This window comes from Prionailurus bengalensis, chromosome C1 (assembly GCF_016509475.1).
Source record: "Prionailurus bengalensis isolate Pbe53 chromosome C1, Fcat_Pben_1.1_paternal_pri, whole genome shotgun sequence".
Classification (NCBI taxonomy): Eukaryota; Metazoa; Chordata; class Mammalia; order Carnivora; family Felidae; genus Prionailurus; species Prionailurus bengalensis.
This window is the reverse complement of record NC_057345.1, coordinates 20,011,211-20,029,119: the sequence shown is the minus strand read 5'-3', so window position 1 is coordinate 20,029,119 and position 17,909 is coordinate 20,011,211. Positions and strand designations below refer to the sequence as shown.

General features: G+C 47.4%; 1 protein-coding gene across 2 annotated transcripts in view; it reads right to left on the bottom strand.

The window, feature by feature from the left end:
• Positions 1-8,156, bottom strand: part of ARID1A (AT-rich interaction domain 1A) — a 69,847-nt gene extending 61,691 nt beyond the window's left edge. For both annotated transcript variants that reach the window (XM_043574152.1, XM_043574153.1), the window contains exon 1: positions 6,960-8,156. In XM_043574152.1, coding sequence (XP_043430087.1) covers positions 6,960-8,099 — 1,140 coding nt within the window. In that variant the 5' untranslated portion in view covers positions 8,100-8,156. The remainder of the gene's footprint in view (positions 1-6,959) is intronic.
• Between the last annotated feature and the right edge of the window lie 9,753 nt (positions 8,157-17,909).

Here is a 17,909-nt window from a genome sequence, read left to right as displayed (position 1 = left end):
TTACAGTCCAAATTCTCAAAGTCACTAGAATGAGACAAGTACAGGTCTGGGGAGGGTTGTGTAGTTTGGATTCTATAAAGCCCATGGAACTCAGAGTAGCGGTATGAAAAGGCAAATTAATATTTTAACTTTCCCCCTCTTGAACATTAAGCTTCACAAATCATTGCCTCTGAAAAGCTGTCCCAGGTTAACCTTGCCCAACTCTGATTGCTCCTTATTCTGGAATTCCTTCAGCCCATACACTTAGGTTGGTCTATACCCATTTATAAAACCCTTATTTGCAAGTTTTCCAGATGTATGCACATAAGCATGCTTCACCAAGAAAACGAAATTCCTCTGAAGCAGATACTGTCTCTTTTAAGTCCCTTCCTAATATCTAACTGGTGTGTTCACATAGGGCTATTTCCTATTTCCATTTGAATCTCCAAATCCCCCTGAGCTAAAAATTATACTCTCAGCAATGAGCCTCATGTTCTAATATCCTTACCACCACACTGACAAAGGCCTGGGCAAACACTGTCTGTGCCAACGCAAGTTTTTGAATTTTGTTTTAAAACAAGCTGATAGCCTTTGGTAAGTCAGCAGAACCTAAAAATTATGGTCAGGGCCATAATGACATTCATATTCCTTATTGCTATGCTAAATCAAAAAGACAATTGCAGGACTCTGGTCTATAAAAACACTTCTTGGGGCACCTGGGTGACTCAGTCAATTAAGCGTCCGGCTTCAGCTCAGGTCATGATCTCACGGTTTGTGGGTTCAAGCCCCGCATCGGGCTCCGTGCTAACAGCTCAGAGCCTGGAGCCTGCTTCAGATTCTGTGTCTCCCTCCTTCTTTGCCCCTCCCCAACTCACACTCTGTCTCTTTCTCTCAAAAATAAATAAACATTAAAAACACTTCTTGTAAAGAAAAGCAGTGTCAGAGTCAGTGGATTTTGTTTAAAAAGAGATTTTTAGAAGATAAAGCTGGTTATCTCACAAGGCTACCAAACCAGAGTACCACAGGCACACAGCTAAAATACTTCTAAAATATTTCTTCCTCCACAAAAAGAATGTTTCACTGAAGGAACTCAGAAATGTTTTTAATCCTAAAATGGCAATTTCAAAAACAAAGATTGAATCTATCCATATAACCATATAACCCTTATCCATATAACCCTTCAGGCAGGATTTAGTGAGTCCCCAAACATTTGGACTTTGTACTAACCCAGGAACTTGGGAGCATTGACTTTTATATATATATATATATATATATATATATATATATATATATGTAAATATATATATGTAAATATATATATGTAAATATATATATGTAAATACATATGTATATATGATGCACAGAAGTCCAGTAAAAACTATACAAATAAATCCAACCCTTAAAGCGGGCTTATAATTCCGAGAACCACAGCCAGAGGCTGAGGACGACGCTGAAGTTGCAGTATCTTTTTTTCTCCTTTCTGGTATTCCAAAAATGCAAACCCAACCCTAGAAACATCTCACCAAACTACAAAACCTTTCCAAAAGAACAAGGCTTTAAAACTCAAAGTCTCATAAACCAAGCTTTTGGAGCACACTTACCTCACTATTGAAACTTAGGATCTTCTTTCCAGACTTCTGTTTATTTTCTCTCTGAAACTGCAATCCATTTTGAATCGGGCTCCATGTGCCCTGAACTACGCCTAGACCCAGGACCATGGAGGCTTCTCTTCCAGCGTAGTGTCTTTTCACTTCCAGTCTCTTTTAGATCATCTCTCCTAGCCTCCATCCACGCCTCCACACCCCCAGTACTACCCTCTTCCCTATCCACATTTCTTTTCCTCCAAAGTTATTTTATTCCACCACATGAGAACAGACTAGCATTATCTTTGCTTGAAAACTGTTTATTAATTTGCCTGTCAAACATTCTATAGAGCCGTTTACATCTTACTACAGAAACCTCCTGGGTACATATTGACAGCTCAGCAAGTATTTACACAAAGCTCTGAAACATTTGGTTCCTTCAGAAGAGGAAGGAGCTGCTGTGTCAAGCAGAGAATTATCAAACACCTTTTCCTCTCCCTTTTTTCCTCTTTTATAAAGGGAAGCTTCTTCCTTCTAGCATACCTCTAAGATGCCTCAATTATACTTCTAAACTATCCAGCCAGGAGGAGAAAGAATGGAAATTCAGGTGTGCTGGAGAAGGGAAAGAATAGCATTTCCAGGACCACTTGCAAAACACACCACATAGTTTAAAAAACTAAGGGTATGAGAAGAGGCAATAGGCCTATGAAACTGACCCTGCAATGCTTAGCTTTTACGTTCCAGTCTCAGGAACTTTTGCTCCTCTCTCAGCAAAACTTACAGGGCAAGTTCAGGCACTCAGATTACAACCAACTGCCCAAACCAGACCTAGACCTGCCCAAACACCTGAAGAGTCTGGAGAACTTAATGCTACCTCTCCCCACCTTCCTATCCCCCCAAGAGAAGCAGAGTGTTAATGTTATGACTATCCACTCCCTACCCCACCCCGAATCTACTCCCAAAATCCCCTCTTAGAGATTTTGAGGCAACTATTTTTCAAGACTTGCTTTAATGAAGTCTGCCCAATTTTTCAATTAATGTTTAGTGTTTTAAAACCACCAGCCAGGTGGAATGACTAATGACAAACATAAACAGTTTCAAAACAAAATAGTCTGGTAAGGCTTTTTCTTTAAAGGGCCACAGACCATTGTGGTACCCAACTGTTCAGAGCTTGTTCCTGTAAATCCTCAAGAGAAAACAGCCTTGAGTTCCTCGAGCCCAAGGGAAGAAAGATGGTCTCAAGACCCCTACGGGTCAATGTACAGGCAGAAATTGCCTTCATAACAAGTTAGGTGTGGAAGCACAGCCCAATGCGTAGCATCACAGAGGAAGAAGGCCATACAGTCCACCAACTTCACTTTACTGATGAAGAGAAAATAAACCCAAGGTCAGTGGCTTGCCCCAAATCACACAGCTTAATCTAGATCTGCATGTGGAACCAAAGCCTCTTCCTCCTGAATCCTGCACTCTTTACTCCTCACCACTGTGTCACACACAACTCAGTGTGCATCAATAATGATAATGACCAATCTAAACAAGGAGAAACCCAGAGATAAAAGCCATGGGAATTAGGACTCCATGTTAGAGACCAAGGTATCCCAGCTCACTTGCACGAAAGAACTATTCAGTGCCAATTTATTTTGAATACCGTATTTTAACCATACATTTGCTTGGTTCATTTCAGTTGCTTCTAGAATTTTGGGATTTGAAGCCAATCAATACAACGGCAGAGGGGCGGGGGGGAGGATTGGAAAGGGTCCTGACCATTACTTTGTTAGCCTATTTCCACATTAAAAAAAAAAAAAGTCCACTAACCTCATTGCTAAAGCCTGCTGCAGACATCACACCCTACAGGAGCCAATCCAACAGATGAATGTTTAATGCAATCCAAGACATCTTATTACAGTAGGTGCCACTTGTCATGGTTACTGGTTGCTCTGTGTCACACACAAAGGAAGGAACCTTAAAAAGTCCTTGCAGGGCCCAATACAAAGAAGCCAACCTTGGTCCTGATGCTTTCTCTTCTCTTGCAACCATCCCAACCCCCATCACCCCTAGTTCCCTCACGGACAGTAGAGAAACATGAAGCCCTCACAATGAAGTGCCGTCTCAGTGTGGTTTTTCTGGTCCCTCCTACTTGAGAGAGTTCCAAGAGTCCTGTATTTTAGCCAGCCCAGAATTTCTGCCAGTAGGCATTCCCATAATAAGCCCAAGATGCCTGTATTTGTTTCCCAGGAGTTGGAAATATCGTCTGATATTTCCATAGCAAGAACTAACAGCCAAACTTCTACAATCAAATCCATCTTGATCCCAGACTACATATTCTATTTCATTTTTTACTTTGATGAGCTGGTACTACTCTCAAGGTACTAGAGCTAAAAGCATCCCCAATAAAACGCTTTACATGAGGTTCAAGTGCATAGGTGACTAAAAAGTATCTCATCAGTAGCAGGATTCAACACCTTGAGATACAGTATTACTTATGGAAAGCCCTAAAGGGAAAGTTTGCCTGCTGGGATCTTCCGGCTCCTGTGAAAAAGACAGAGCCACAATACAAACACTCAGCTAATCTTTATTTCATAAAGGCAGAGTCAAATGAGAACGTTACAACCTTAGCTATGTCAATCAATTCTCTGCAAAACAGTCTTAATCCAACATTCGGTTAAGGAAAGAAAGGGACAGAGCAAGACCCCATTATTTAAGAATGCTTAAGAATAAGGCATCATGGTCTGATAAGAGGTTTATCCTTTAAGTAGCAAAGAGAAATTCCTATCAAAATCTACCCACCTACATCCCTCATAGAGACTACCACAAAACTGGAAGTTGCACTGTCTCTTCCACAAGTGAATGCTCACTAGCCCATTCTCTGGGCATCAGGGCAACTGGAATGAAATTGAACAGGAATCTATGTTGTATGAAGCGCTAGGAATGGTGATGTTAAAAGTGAAACCGAAAATTCACCCAAGGGCAGCACAAACTTCCAAACAGGGACTGTATCTATTTTCCTACCATTTACTCAGCACACAGCATAGTACTCAGCACAAAGGAAGTGCTCAAATATTCGTTTAATGACTGAAAATCACTATATGGCAAGAGTTGGTTTTATACCCCCCAAAAACAAAGTGTTTGCCTGAATATTATTTTTCAGCTTTAATTTTTGCTTTTAAATGAACCTTGACTTAGCCCAAATTTACTCCTCTAATAGTTTACAAAAGGTAAATGACTCAGCCCCCCTCCCCTCAAGGGAAAGAGATGTAGCATGTCTCTTGTCCAGAGACAAGAGAATGTTCTCTTTGCTAAGACTAAGCTCATCCTCTAGACACTAGAGATTCAATTTAAAATTCTCCCAGTTTCTTGCCCAAACACAGAACATTATGGACAATGTGGAGTCAAGGCACAGCACTCTAAACCTGCCATTTAACACAACTGTTTTCAAAATTCCTACCTTAATAGAAGAGAAAAGCAGTTCTAGAATGAGGAAGGAACACAACTAATCAGTGAACAAAATCTCATAGCAGGAAGGTACAACTGAATACTGCTGGGGCGGGGGGCGGGGGGCATGAAAGGAGCTTTCCCCCTCTTTGAAAAGATACAGGACTCCTGACAAAAGCACTGAAGGCAGAACATGAAGAGGTACGAAGAGCAAAATTAAAATAAAACAGAATGCATAAAAATGTACCTTAAAGTTGTCATTTCTAAGCAAATATCAAGTATCATTATAGGTGGTATCTTTATTATCTTGGAAGATGGGGGGGAAATGGAACATACCTTAAAATGCAAAGAAAAAAACAGTCGACCTCTATTTCAAAGCTCTAAAATAACAGATGACAAAATACAAAACTAGCCTTTTTGATATCTCAGGAACAAATGATAAATTTCACCAAACCAGGCCTTTAGGAGAAAGTCCCTCACAAGATCATGAAAGACATCGGCTTCTCTTTAAATTGAGCTGCTCTCCCAAAGTTCAATTAACAAAAGAAAGTGTTAACCAGACTCAACATGTAAACAAAGAATGAGGCCAGGCGTCCTTAAAACAGAACACTTGAACCTAATATGAAATTCTCTCTCAGAAAGCTTCCAGTTCTCAAAATAAATAAATAAAAGTTTTCCTCCTACCCCCTCCCATAAAGATCCCACATTTGTCACTCGATAAAAACCCCAGTAAAATAATTTCAATTCTGCAAAGCGAACAGGGTCAAAATTACTCAAGACAAATGCATCTTCAGAGCCATCAAAGAAGTCATTTATACCATCAGGAAAGTCACAAAACCAAAACAAACAGCAAACCCATTGTAGAGAAAAACTCAGCTACTGTTCTGACAACACAGAATCTATTTCAGGCTGCATAAAACATAACAAGCAAAATAAATCCAAGGTACAAGCAAAACGCCACTGCCTCCTCTTTTGTTTCGGCACAATGTAACAAGGGCAGCCTGTCTGGGGCTCTGCTCCTGCTGATACAGTATTGCTGCTTAAACCTCCCTCCTCAAGGTCACAGCCAATTTCAGCTCTGGAATAAAAGGCAGATAGTGGTGGCAGCGATGGTTTGGGTTATCACTGGCAGAAAAGCAGAGTGTAAAAGTTTATGAGCTCATCAGGATTGTTGTACCATTACATCAGAGGCAATTATAAATGGCCAAGAGCAGGAGATGGGGAGCCAATCAGATCACAGATAGGATGTCAACCTAAGACCAACTGTCTCCTGGCTTTGACAGAAGGATTTTACCTCCATAATTCAAATCCCAAACCAAAGCAATCTGCACTTACTACTCCAATCACTCAGCTGTTTACCAGCACTTCCAGGGAGAAGCCCAGGCCACTGGGCCGACGGAGACTAAGACAGGAGATGGCCCAGGCTGCCCTGGGTGAACCGCAGCCGGCCTCTAGCTGCCCCCAAGCAGGCCCCTGCCCTCCCTCGAGGTACCCCCGAACCCGAGGGGCCCCTCCTTGAACGCACAGATGGGGAACGGCCTAGAGAAAGACAGGAGGGCGGGCAGAGAGGAGCGGCAGGTGAGCAAAGAATTGTTCACTCCACTCCCGAGCTCCTAACACCGCACACCCCTAACCTGAGCCCCCAGCACCCCCCTCAACCCCGGCCAGGCCCTTCCCCGCACATTCTGCCCCACACCCCCTTGAAGACCCCCGGAGTTCGAGGGGACCAGGAGGGAGGGAGAAGGGGAGCAAACACCTCAGGGAAAGCCCCACACAAAGGCTGAAGGAGGGAAGGAGAGGAAGGCAGACAGGCAGCCATTTTAAGAGAAGAGCCAGACAATGGCAGCTCCCCAGCAGTGGGGGCCCCGGACTGGGGGTATCCCAAGGCTGTGGCCTGCTCCCCGCAGCCGCCACCCACTCCCAGGACCCCGCTCGCCCCAGCCCCCTCCCCACTCAGCTGTGTACCTGCGGGGTCCGGGCGAGCGGCTGCCCCCCGCCGCCGCTGCTCCCGGGGCTCATGGGCGCGTGGTGGCTCCTTTGTTGGGCCCCTCCCGAGGCGGCTGCTGCCGCCGCCGCTGCTGCCGCCGCAGCCCCCCAGCACTGCGAGGCCATGTCCGCCGGGCCCTTGCCGGCGCCCCCGTCCTGGGGCCCGCCGCCGTAGTCGCCCCCGGGGTAGCCCTGGTAGCCCCGGGCCGAGCTGGGCGACGTGAGCAGTTGGTTGAGGGTGGGGGTGGCGGTGGGCTGGGGGGTTCCCCCGCCGGCCGCTGAGGGGCCGCCTCCCCCCATGGCCCCGAAGCGCTGCTGAGCGAAGGACGAAGACGACGAGGAGGCGGAGGCGCTGGAGGAGGGAGGCGGCTTGGAGCCTGCGGCCGCCGCCGCGCCGGAGCCCGGAGTGCCACCTCTCGGGGAGCTCAGCGCGTAGGCCTGGGGGGGCGGGGGGTAGGCGCTGCGGTTGGGGTAGTAGGAGTTGTACTGGTGGTTGGGGAAGCCGTGGTCGTGCGAGTTCTGCTGGGGCCCCGCGTAGGGCTCCAGGCCCCCGCCGCCGCCGCCGCTCTGCAGCGCTGCCAGGCCAGGGCTTTGTTGTCCGCCATGTTGTTGGTGGAAGACGGCGGCCGCCGCGGCGGCGACGGCAGACGGGCTCCGGCCGTAGGGTTGCCCGAAGCCGTAGGCTGGGGGCGGCAGGGCGGCCGCGGCTGAGTGAGGAGGCGCCCCCACCCCATCGCTGCTGCCGCCGCCGCCGCCGCCGGGCGGCTCCGTGAGGTTATTGTTCAGGGCGGGCCTAGGGCCCGCGTTCCCGTTCGAGTTCTTCAGGTCCGGCTCCGCGCCGGGCCCGCCGCCGGCGCCGGCTCCGCCGCCGCCGCCACCCCCATTGCTCTCGGCCCCGTCCTGCAGCTCCTTTCCCAGCGGCTGCGGCGGCCCCACGGCGGGGCCCTCGCTTTCCTGCCCGGCGGCTGCCTTCATTTCCCCGCGCTCGGCCGCTGCCGCCGCCGCCGCCTCGCCCCCCGCCTCCTCCCGCTGCTGCTGCTCCGCTTTCTTCAGCTCCGAGGGCGGCGGCGGCGGGTTGCCCAGGCTGCTGGCGGCGGCGGGGGCGACCTGCGCGGCCATGATCCCCGCTGTCTCGTCCGCGGAGAGACCCGGCCCTGTCTTCGTCTTCTCCCCCCCTCCCACCCCGCCCCGGGGCCGAGTCCCCCGGGCTGCCCTCCCCACCCGCCCGGGCGGGCCTCGCGGGGCTCCGCTGCTGCGCGGCGCTCGCTCGCTCGCTCCTCTCCCCCCCGCCCCGCCGGCTCAGGCTCCGGGCTGGCGGCGGCGGAGGAGGAGGAGGCGGCGGCGGCCGAGGCGCCGGCGGCTCAGCTGCTCCCGGCTCTGTAGGCTCGGGACCCGGCTCTCCCGGCTCATTCCCCCCAAGCCCTTGCCTGGGAATGAGGGGGGCGGTGGAGGCTCCGCTCCCCAGGGCCTGGCCCCGCTGTGACTCTCCGCTTTCTGCTGCCGGAGAAAGGAGGAGGGAGGGAGGGAGGGAGGCGAGGGGGAGGGGGCGGGGAGGGAGGGAGGGAGGGAGCGGGGGGAGGGGGACCCGGGACGGGCGGGCTGGAGGGCGCGCGGCAGCAGCCCGGGCGCCGGGAGGCAGAGTCGGAGCGCGGACTGGGCCGGGCGCCCTGCCTCCCCTCCCCGGCCGCGGCGCGAGCTGAGGCTGCTGCGCGGCAGCGGGCGAGCGAGCGGGCGGGCGGCCGGACTGAGCGGCTAGAGCGCCCCACTCTCCTCCGAGTCCCCCTCACTCCGACACGAGGCTCAGCACTGCCATTTTACCCAGCGCCGTCGCGGCCGCCTGGCAAACCCGGACCGGAGCGCGGAGCGGGCGCAGGCCATGGAACGGACTCGCTCCCTTCCCCTCACAAAGGAGGAGGGGAGAGAACAAGCCGCGGCGGCGGCAGGCCCTCTGCCGCTTTCGCTCGGCAGCGCCGCCGCCGAAGGCTTCGGGGAAAACCCGGCCCGGAGCCCGCGCCTCCCCGGAGCCTGCGCCGCCTCCCTCCTGGCGTTCCTTCCTATCCGGGTCGGTCCCCTCCGGGCCGTACGGAGGGGAGCGGGCAGCGTGAACTTTACTCGCGGCTGCAAAATTGGCCTGAGCCCGAGACCGCGGCCGCCTCGGCCCAGGCCTGACCCTCTGGCAGCGGTCCTGGTCTCTTGGCTGCTACTTAGCACCTCTACAGCACTTTTATTCTTCAAAGCCTTTTACAAACCCGCTCTTAAAGACCCAGCTGAGTGAGCGAGCAGGGCCTAACATTTTACACCCTTTGCAAGCCCTACGGAATGACAGATCATTTGTTCAGACTTTCCGTTTTCCCACTCCCCAGCCCTCTTTAGCCGGGCCTCATAAGGCCCTGGGGGCGTGAGGTCCGACTCTCCCCATTTTCTAGAATTGTAAAACCGAGGGGAGGGGACTGCCCTGTCAGTCAGGGGGCGGAGGAGGGTGATTTTAAAAAGTAGCAAAGTCCCCAAAGCTACCCGCGTACTTAGCCTTGGGGAAAAAAAAAAAAAAAAAAAGTGATCAAGTTGCATCATATACAGCAATGGAATCAGACTGTAAGAATGGGTTTGAGACCAAGCTGATCATCTCAGTCTTAGCTCATCCCAACACTAACGTAAAATGGTAACCACTGGAGCTACTTTGGGGGCCTAAGACAGCCTTCCAGCAGGAGAACCCAACCCTAATCTTTTCCCAAGAGAACTTAGCCCACAATGACCAATAGTGCCAGTCTCCAGAGACAATACCTGTAAAACTGGGGAACAGACCACAGAAGAGGCTCTGCAGAAGAGGGACGGCCACGCAGTGGGAAACCATTTTCTCCTTAAAGAGAGAAAAGGGACAGTCTAACAGGTCACTTAGAAAATAGATGTCCCCAGGAGCACCCAGGTGGCTCAGTCAGTTAAGCATCGGACTTTGGTTCAGGTCATGATCTTGAAGTTCGTGGGCTCCAGTCCGGTGTCCCGCTCTGTGCTGACAGAGCAGAGCCTGGAGCCTGCTTCTGAGCCTGGAACCTGCTTCCCATTCTGTGTCTCCCTCTCTCTCTCTGCTCCTTCCCCGCACATTCCCATTCTCTCTCTCTCTCTCTCAAAAAGAAACATTAAAAAAATAAAAAAGAAAGAAAAGAAATGTAACCAAATTTATTTTCTATCCTCCAGTGTAAAGATTCATCACAGTTTACCATTATATTCCAAGAGATGCCAATCGAGCTAGAGGCATACATAGAAACTTCTAGATCTACAGGCCCTACCACATCCCAGCACCAAGCAGTCTTTTCCTCCTCAAGCTGACTTGGAATGCTCTGACGTGACAGGCTACAAAAGCCAGAGGGGATTCCAGCTCCTCACCAGGCCCAGGCTGCCTTGGGAGAGGCCCAGGCCAGTGTAGTCACTAAACCCCAGGGCCTCTTTCCCCCCTCAGATTTTGTAAATGGAGACTTCATAGCCACAGAGCCATTATCTTAGAACTGGCAGATCCCGCAGGCCCCTTGGACAAGTTCTGGCCATGCCACTGGTCACTGTGAATAATTCCAAAAACCTGAAGCCACTCCTACTCTGAAGAAAACTTAAGAGGATCTTACGCTAAAAAGGCAAAAACCTTCCTGTTAGTCTAAGAGTGGTGGTGGGTTTTCCGCCTCTAGCCAAGAACCAAAAGGACTACCAGGATCTGACTGACTGGAACGGGCCAGTGCCCTGGTTTCACTCACAGTCCTCAGGGGCAACTACTCTCCCAGTGCATTAGGTCCTAGAAACCAAATTATAGGCTGCCTCATAAATGGAGCTTGGCTATTTAATCAACTGCTTCTGAGCTGGCAAACAGTCCTGAGTCCTGCACACAAATGAGGAGTTTTTACATGCAATTACCCTGCCATTTTCCTCAGAGCTGGACTGTAATGGGAAACCTGGAACCCAGTGAAAATCTGGAAGCCAGAATGGATTTGTCTCCAGAGAAAGCCCTCATCTCCTTTTTTCAGTGGCTGTGAAATTTGGAAAGTGCCCAAATCCCTTTCCTACACGTGAGCACGCTGTTTTGAAAACAGCCACCATTTTTTTCTAGCAATAAGGTAAAGTGCACAAAAATCTATCCACCTGGACTGGAGCAGGTAATGTGGGATTTCTCCATTCCCACTTAAAAAAAAAAAAATCTCAAATCCTTCAGGGTCCTCTTCCACCTCTACCTTTAGAGCCCCACACCACTATCCCAGGGACTGACGAGTTGAAGGGAACTTTCTTAGAAACTGGCCCATCAGCTTTCCCTAGGGGCAATGGCAGCGGGAAAGAGGGGGGGGAGGGGAGGAGCTGGGCACGTGGCTGGCTGGAGCTCCAAGACCCAGGTTTGGGGCTGCGGGTTCTCCCCTTGGAGTTTTTTTCCCCCACGGCCCCAGTGTTTTAACCCCACACCCAGGCAGCTCAGGAATCCCGGCGCAGATTGGAGAACTAGGACTAGGACAGCGCTACCCTCACGAAAGCGCCTCTGCCACCAACAGCCTGATGGCAAATATGGACTGAATCGTTGACATGGAAACCGGACTAAAGTCTTGCTCGCTCCCTCACAAGAGAGTTCTTATCACCATCCCCGACCGCAAAGCACTTGGCAAACGTGGACTGGATCTCCCGCCCAGAGGATCAGGCGGAGTTTCTGTGCGCTGCTTTAACTCCTGCGGCTGCGGCAGCCAAGGAGGGGGGCAGGGCTGCCAGGACAAACCGACTGAAAATGGCAGAGGATGTTCTCATTTTATCTGGCTTGTACAGTGTGCATGGATTGGGCCGAGAATAAGAGAACAACCTATTAAAATCCACGCAGTCAACTGCAAAATGTGGAACCGAGGCCTGGAGGGTTTGTTAAGAGAGAGAAACGTTTGCAGGGAGAGAAACAGCCCTTCCTTTCTCGAAATTTGCTTCCCCTAAGTGTGCGAAATACAAAACTCAACAAACAAACAAAAGATCAGTCTCGGCTCCTTCCCTTCCTCACTCCTTTTGGGGGAAGGCGTTTTAAGCCTTAGGACCCTAGTGGAGGAATTGCCTCTGTTCTGAATAAGGCGCTGGGAATCGGAGGAGCGCGGGGTTGTGGCCCTCACACGCGTCCCCGCCGCGGCAAAGCATCAGACACCCAGCGGAGCTCTCCCGAGTGCGAACTGGAGCTGCGAGTTTGAGCAAAAGGGCAACTATGTCAGTTGACGGAAGCCAGAAGCAGAGTTCAAATCCTGGCGTGGATTTCCGTCTGGAGCTGTCTGCTTCTTAAAGTTTGTAACTCGGTGTTCAGGAACAGCCCCAGCGGAGGCTTTGGGAGCAGTGTGAAAGTCTAGCACTACCATCTGACAGCGAGCAGCAAAACTTTGGGCTGCATATTAAGCGAGGAAAGTGGATTGAAGCAAGAGTCAAGGCAATTCATTATATTATCGGCTCCCAGACGGGAGCTGTAAGTTACGAACTGGATCGCCACGGAGAAAAATGGAATGGAGTCTAAATGGCGCTCAACAGCTCTTAGCGGTAAAATTGTGGCTGCCCAGCACCTAGGATCCTAAAGCAGCAGCAGCAGCAGCAACCGTAGAGGCATCGAGCCTGGCGGGCGCTCAACGACTGCTTGGGTAGATGCTTTCTTCCACTCAAGATTTTAAAATAAAATCTCAAGATTTTAAAATAATTTGGAGGAATTTACATTTAGAATAATAAGGGACACATTTTGAAAAATGTTCATTTCTGCATGAGGCTTTCTTTTTTTTTTCCCCCACGAGAAGAGTAGCTCTGTAAAAATACCTCTAGGCATAAGTCAACTTGCTTTTTTTTTTTTTTCTTTTTGTATCAATATAGAATGAGAATGCTCCTCACCATCACCTCACCAAAAACTAAAACCAGAAATAAAATAAAGATCCACGTTGGTCTGGTTTGTGGCAGATTGCAAACAAAATGTAACACTCAGGTTCGATCTAACATGAGGAAATAGGTACCAACTCGTACACTCTAATATTTTAGAGTGCACATTTTACTTATCCACAAATTTCATTGATGAGTTTGCTGACTATTCCTTTGGAGACGACAGAATAAAACTACTAACAATATTTTAAAGGCAAACAAACATACCTGAACTGGAGTTCTATAAAACCACTGGGCAGATCAGGAATTTGGACATTTCTGCTGAGCCTCACTGAAGGTCTGTATTCCCCAACTGATACAAAAATAGTAGATGAAAAGCCTACTTGCAAAGAAGCTTGAAAGCCACTTTATAGTCCATCAGAAGAGAAACTTCAAGATGCTGTATTTGGTACTTACTACACCAAGTTGTTTTTAGATTTGGAAAGCTAAGTACCAACAATATTACCAAGGGAAGATCAGGTCAGCAATCTTAATATTGAAGCCTATTTCTCAGGAACAGGAAAAGTTTGTTATCTTTGACTTTCCATATGAAACCAATGTAGGCTGCTTTTGTTTTGCTTTACTTTAAAACCAATCGAGGAAAATTTCACACATGTAAAATGATTACAAGGGAAATTTTTGAAAGCTGAGGATGGAGCAGAAAATCAGAAGGAAAATAAAATATTCGAGGTGGGTATTTCTTTCAGCCTGATTGCATAAAGCTTTCTTCACTGCCATTTTACTGAGATAGGAAAAAGAGAGAGTGGGAAAGTTTCTTGTTGCAACTCTGGAATGGATCTGGAATGGAGTCTTTTGCTCCAACACAAGTTAAATGGAAGAGTGAGAAAGAGAAGGAAAAACTGTGAGCACTGACAAAATGGAGGGAAGCAGGCATGCAGTCCTGTAAAACAGGATGGAAGGCTAAAACAGCAAATGTTCTGCCTGCTCTCTGCCACACAGCCACCTCAAGAGAATACTCCCGGCGTGATCATCCCAGGCTTTTTATGTAAGAATCAAAGAAAATCCAAAGGAACCTATTAGGCATAAGACAGGAAGTGAATGGCCCCTAAGGGAAAGCATTCTGACTAGCTTTAATAGAATTTAAACTCAACCATCCTCCCTACAGAAAGAAAATGGCTTCTTCCAAAGATAAAAGAAAAGTTGACCAAACAAAAAAGTGAGCTGTGGAATACTTTAGTGGTAGTGTTGTGGCACTCCAGTGAAATGCACAACTTACCAATGACACCAAAGGAAACCTGCCCGGGGGAAAAAAAATCACAGTGGGCTTTGGCACTTTATCAAATGATCACTTTCTGCCCCGAAATTGAACAACATTGGATTCAGAAGCCCCCAGAGGGGCTGGAGGGTGGGGACCACCAGGTTGGTTCTCGTTGGCCTACCCCTCCAAAGATACTATTGGAAACCTGTGTACAAGTGTGTTGTTCTTCCAGTCTTGCTGTGGAGGGAGAGAGCAGGAGACAAAGGAGAAATAACCCAACATACTTCATTGAACCTATCTGACAGGCCATTGAGAAAACAGTGCTGAACCCACCACCCCACCCACACATACACACAATCCTCTCTACTACAGTGTATTTTCATCAATAGAGTCCATCCACAAAATACACTCAAATGAAAGAATACACAATGCCATAAAACATTAGGCACTATTTTTGCCCCAAACACTAAGACCAGGATATAGATTATACATTTTTTAAAAAAAATGTGAGGTCCCTTTCGACCTCAGAACAAAGTCTGAGAGCTCATTTATTTATTTTTTTCCTAATCAGCCACAGCTACCTAAAAATATGGACACTCTGTCCAACAAAAACTGGAGTTTATGGCTGATGTTGTGTTTCCCCTTCAACCAGCTAAAGTTGGAAGTCCAAAGTATTCTAGGAAAGAAGTGTGATTGTTGACTCCACACCTACTCTCTGGTTTTTTATGAACTAGCAGCCGGTGTTTCTAAAATGGAATCCTAGGAGAGTTGGAATACTACATGGCTTTCAAAAAGATCTTCTCTAGGAAAAAAACTTAGAGGTAAGGAAGTAATCCTGATTAGCTACTGAAGATTTTGAGTAATCCATCACTAGCACAATACTGGAGAGGTTAGACAGAAACCATTTTTATAAACATAACCAAATACCACAGATCAAGGGCATTCATTTTCCCCCTCGAATACTCGCCTTTCATAATGAAGCAACCTTACCCTATGCACCTGCCCTTCTTCAGCAATCCTTGAGTTGCATGTGCTGTTCTGACCCAATCCCCACCAAAACGGGTCCTCTTCTGAGGCTCAGAAATCTTGTGAGCATGTTATTCTTCCAACTAGAAATTAATAGTATGACTATTGCTAATAATAAGATTATTCCAAAGCCATGGTTATAAACTTCATTAAGTACCTTGCTCCTTGCTTTAACTATCTCCTGGAATACTTATTAATACTATGTTTGGTGTAGACATTTCTAAAGTGCCACAGTAAGACTCATAGGACAGCCTTGCCATAGCAAGAGCTCTAGGACCAAATGCAATAACAAACAGGAACAGTCATGCCGAGCCCTAACCGTTCACTGACATCACCTTTTGACTGCCTGTGAGTGATTCATATTCTCAGTGATCTGCTAATTGAAGATTAATTAATTTAGTAAGTTCTTCACCGTTGCACATTATGCTATCTGACCTACCTCCCTCATCTCTACCGCACGCGCGCGCGCACACACACACACACTGACGTTAGGTTTTGGTGTGCAATGCCAAAATGAGAAATATTTAGCAGGAACAACAGGAGAAACATTTTCTAAACAGCTAAAAACATGGAGGGGATCTGGATAATAAGGCATGTTTGTTTTCTGCCTTATTTGAGGTTTTTAATTCTGTACTTCAAACACAGAACACACACACATAGACACACACACATATACAGTATATATAATTCTTTTAAGAGATCACAGATGCCAGCCAGCATTAGAGTTATACCAAACATTTTCTACACTGCCATTTTCCAAACTAAGTGAAACAGAACAAAAACATGGAGAAGGAATTTACAGGAATGGAGTACTACAAAGACAGATGAAAACTCTGGTCAAGGTCTTTTGGGAGATGAGTGGGGATGGAGGATGAACTAGGGAAAGACAAGATTTAAAGGAGGATGACCTACCTAATATTCAAGGCAAAGAGCCTATAGTTTGAGAGCTATCTCAATATTTGAGACAAATGTCTGGACTTTCATTTTAAGGCAGATTTCCAAATGGCTATCCTCGTTTATAAATTGTAATGATCAATCTTAGACTCACGAAATCTAATCAGATGAACTATGTATGCTCAGATGCATCAGAGCAGAGGCTCTCCATGACGCAAATGACTATCACTGCTCTGTGATGCTTTGAAACCAGTCTAGAATTTTCCACTTTTTGATTGTGGATATCAATTCTCTCATTCAGTTTACTATAAATGGGAGGCCCTTTGACAATTATTTTGCTGTGCCGTACAGCATTGTATATATCCTACCTTTGTACCTCCTATAAAGTACGTTGTAGGCTAATGTCTACTTAAGAGGAAAGACATGCCTCCAAAATAGCACAGGCCTTTTTCACTCAAAACTTATAAGTTCTTAGCACTCAGGTCAAGATCCCTCATTTTCAGAGAAAGTTGATGAAGAAAGAGAAAAGAGAAATAAAGAAAAACTTAAGACATGGCAATACCCATTCTATAGGTCCTTGAGATTTTGGTGAGTACCAAGAAAATAATGAATGTTAAAAGTACTTTGAGGGGCGCCTGGGTGGCGCAGTCGGTTAAGCGTCCGACTTCAGCCAGGTCACGATCTCGCGGTCCGTGAGTTCGAGCCCCGCGTCAGGCTCTGGGCTGACGGCTCGGAGCCTGGAGCCTGTTTCCGATTCTGTGTCTCCCTCTCTCTCTGCCCCTCCCCCGTTCATGCTCTGTCTCTCTCTGTCCCAAAAATAAATAAACGTTAAAAAAAAAAAAAAGTACTTTGAGATCACTGGCCTAGTTATCAAAGGTATTATTATTAATAATATTACTAATGCTCTTACATGCAGGTTATATTTTAGTCATTCTTTTCCCCTCGTGAGAACTCAGACAAGTGAATTTGGATAACTTCTCCTGTTCCTCCTTCTTTTCTCTCTTCTCTCTCTCCTTTTTGTCTCAGTGTCACACAGGCTTTCACATCGGGTAATTGGACTCTGGCTAAATAGTACAAAAGTGTCCATGAGGTACAATTTATGCCACACAGCTGCTTTCAAAGCTCAGGCGCCTGTCCATAACAGTGATCATAACAGGGACTCCTGCATAGATCGGAACCCAGTGCTGCTACGGCAGTTACATAGAATGATGCGGTGTTTGTTCTACCTACTTGACTGAGTCTGAGTTTAGAATGGTCTTTGATCTTTTTAAGAAGAGAAACAACTATCCACCAAAACGAATGGCTGAGATGCACCAAATCAAATAATGTCCTTAATTGGACAGATGAGGGCGAGAAGAACAAGCCGGACTTAGAGTCCGTTTAATTGCACCTCTCCAACAGAATCCTGGTGCTAGATGAGGAAACAGAATACAGCCTTCCACCCTTTTGATCCTTGCTATTGAAGACAAGAATTTGATCTTTAGATCAGTGTTTGGAGGGTTTCAAAATTAGTGACCTGGGAAGTCCCCAGCCAGCAGCTAGCACTTCCTCACTCCATGAGCGTGTGGTTATTCCTTTCAGGGGACTGGTGTCTCCAGATCAGTCTTTTTGAGCACCTCATGTAGCAATGATGCAAAGCAGAACAGTTACTAGAAGAAATCCTAAATATTCAAAGCTACATTGAGCAGGTAGAAACTCCTGTTTTCTTTTTCAAATGTGAAAACATGTGTTCAAGAGAATTGTTTATAAGGTGGATTTTTTTAAATGGCATCTTCAAAACCAGTTTGCTGTTGGAGTGATGTTTATCTTAAACTCTAAACGTTATAAAAGTTGGAGTGATGTTTACCTTAAACTCTACACACTTACCAGTTGACAGCATTAGAGTCTTCTATAATTTAAAAATC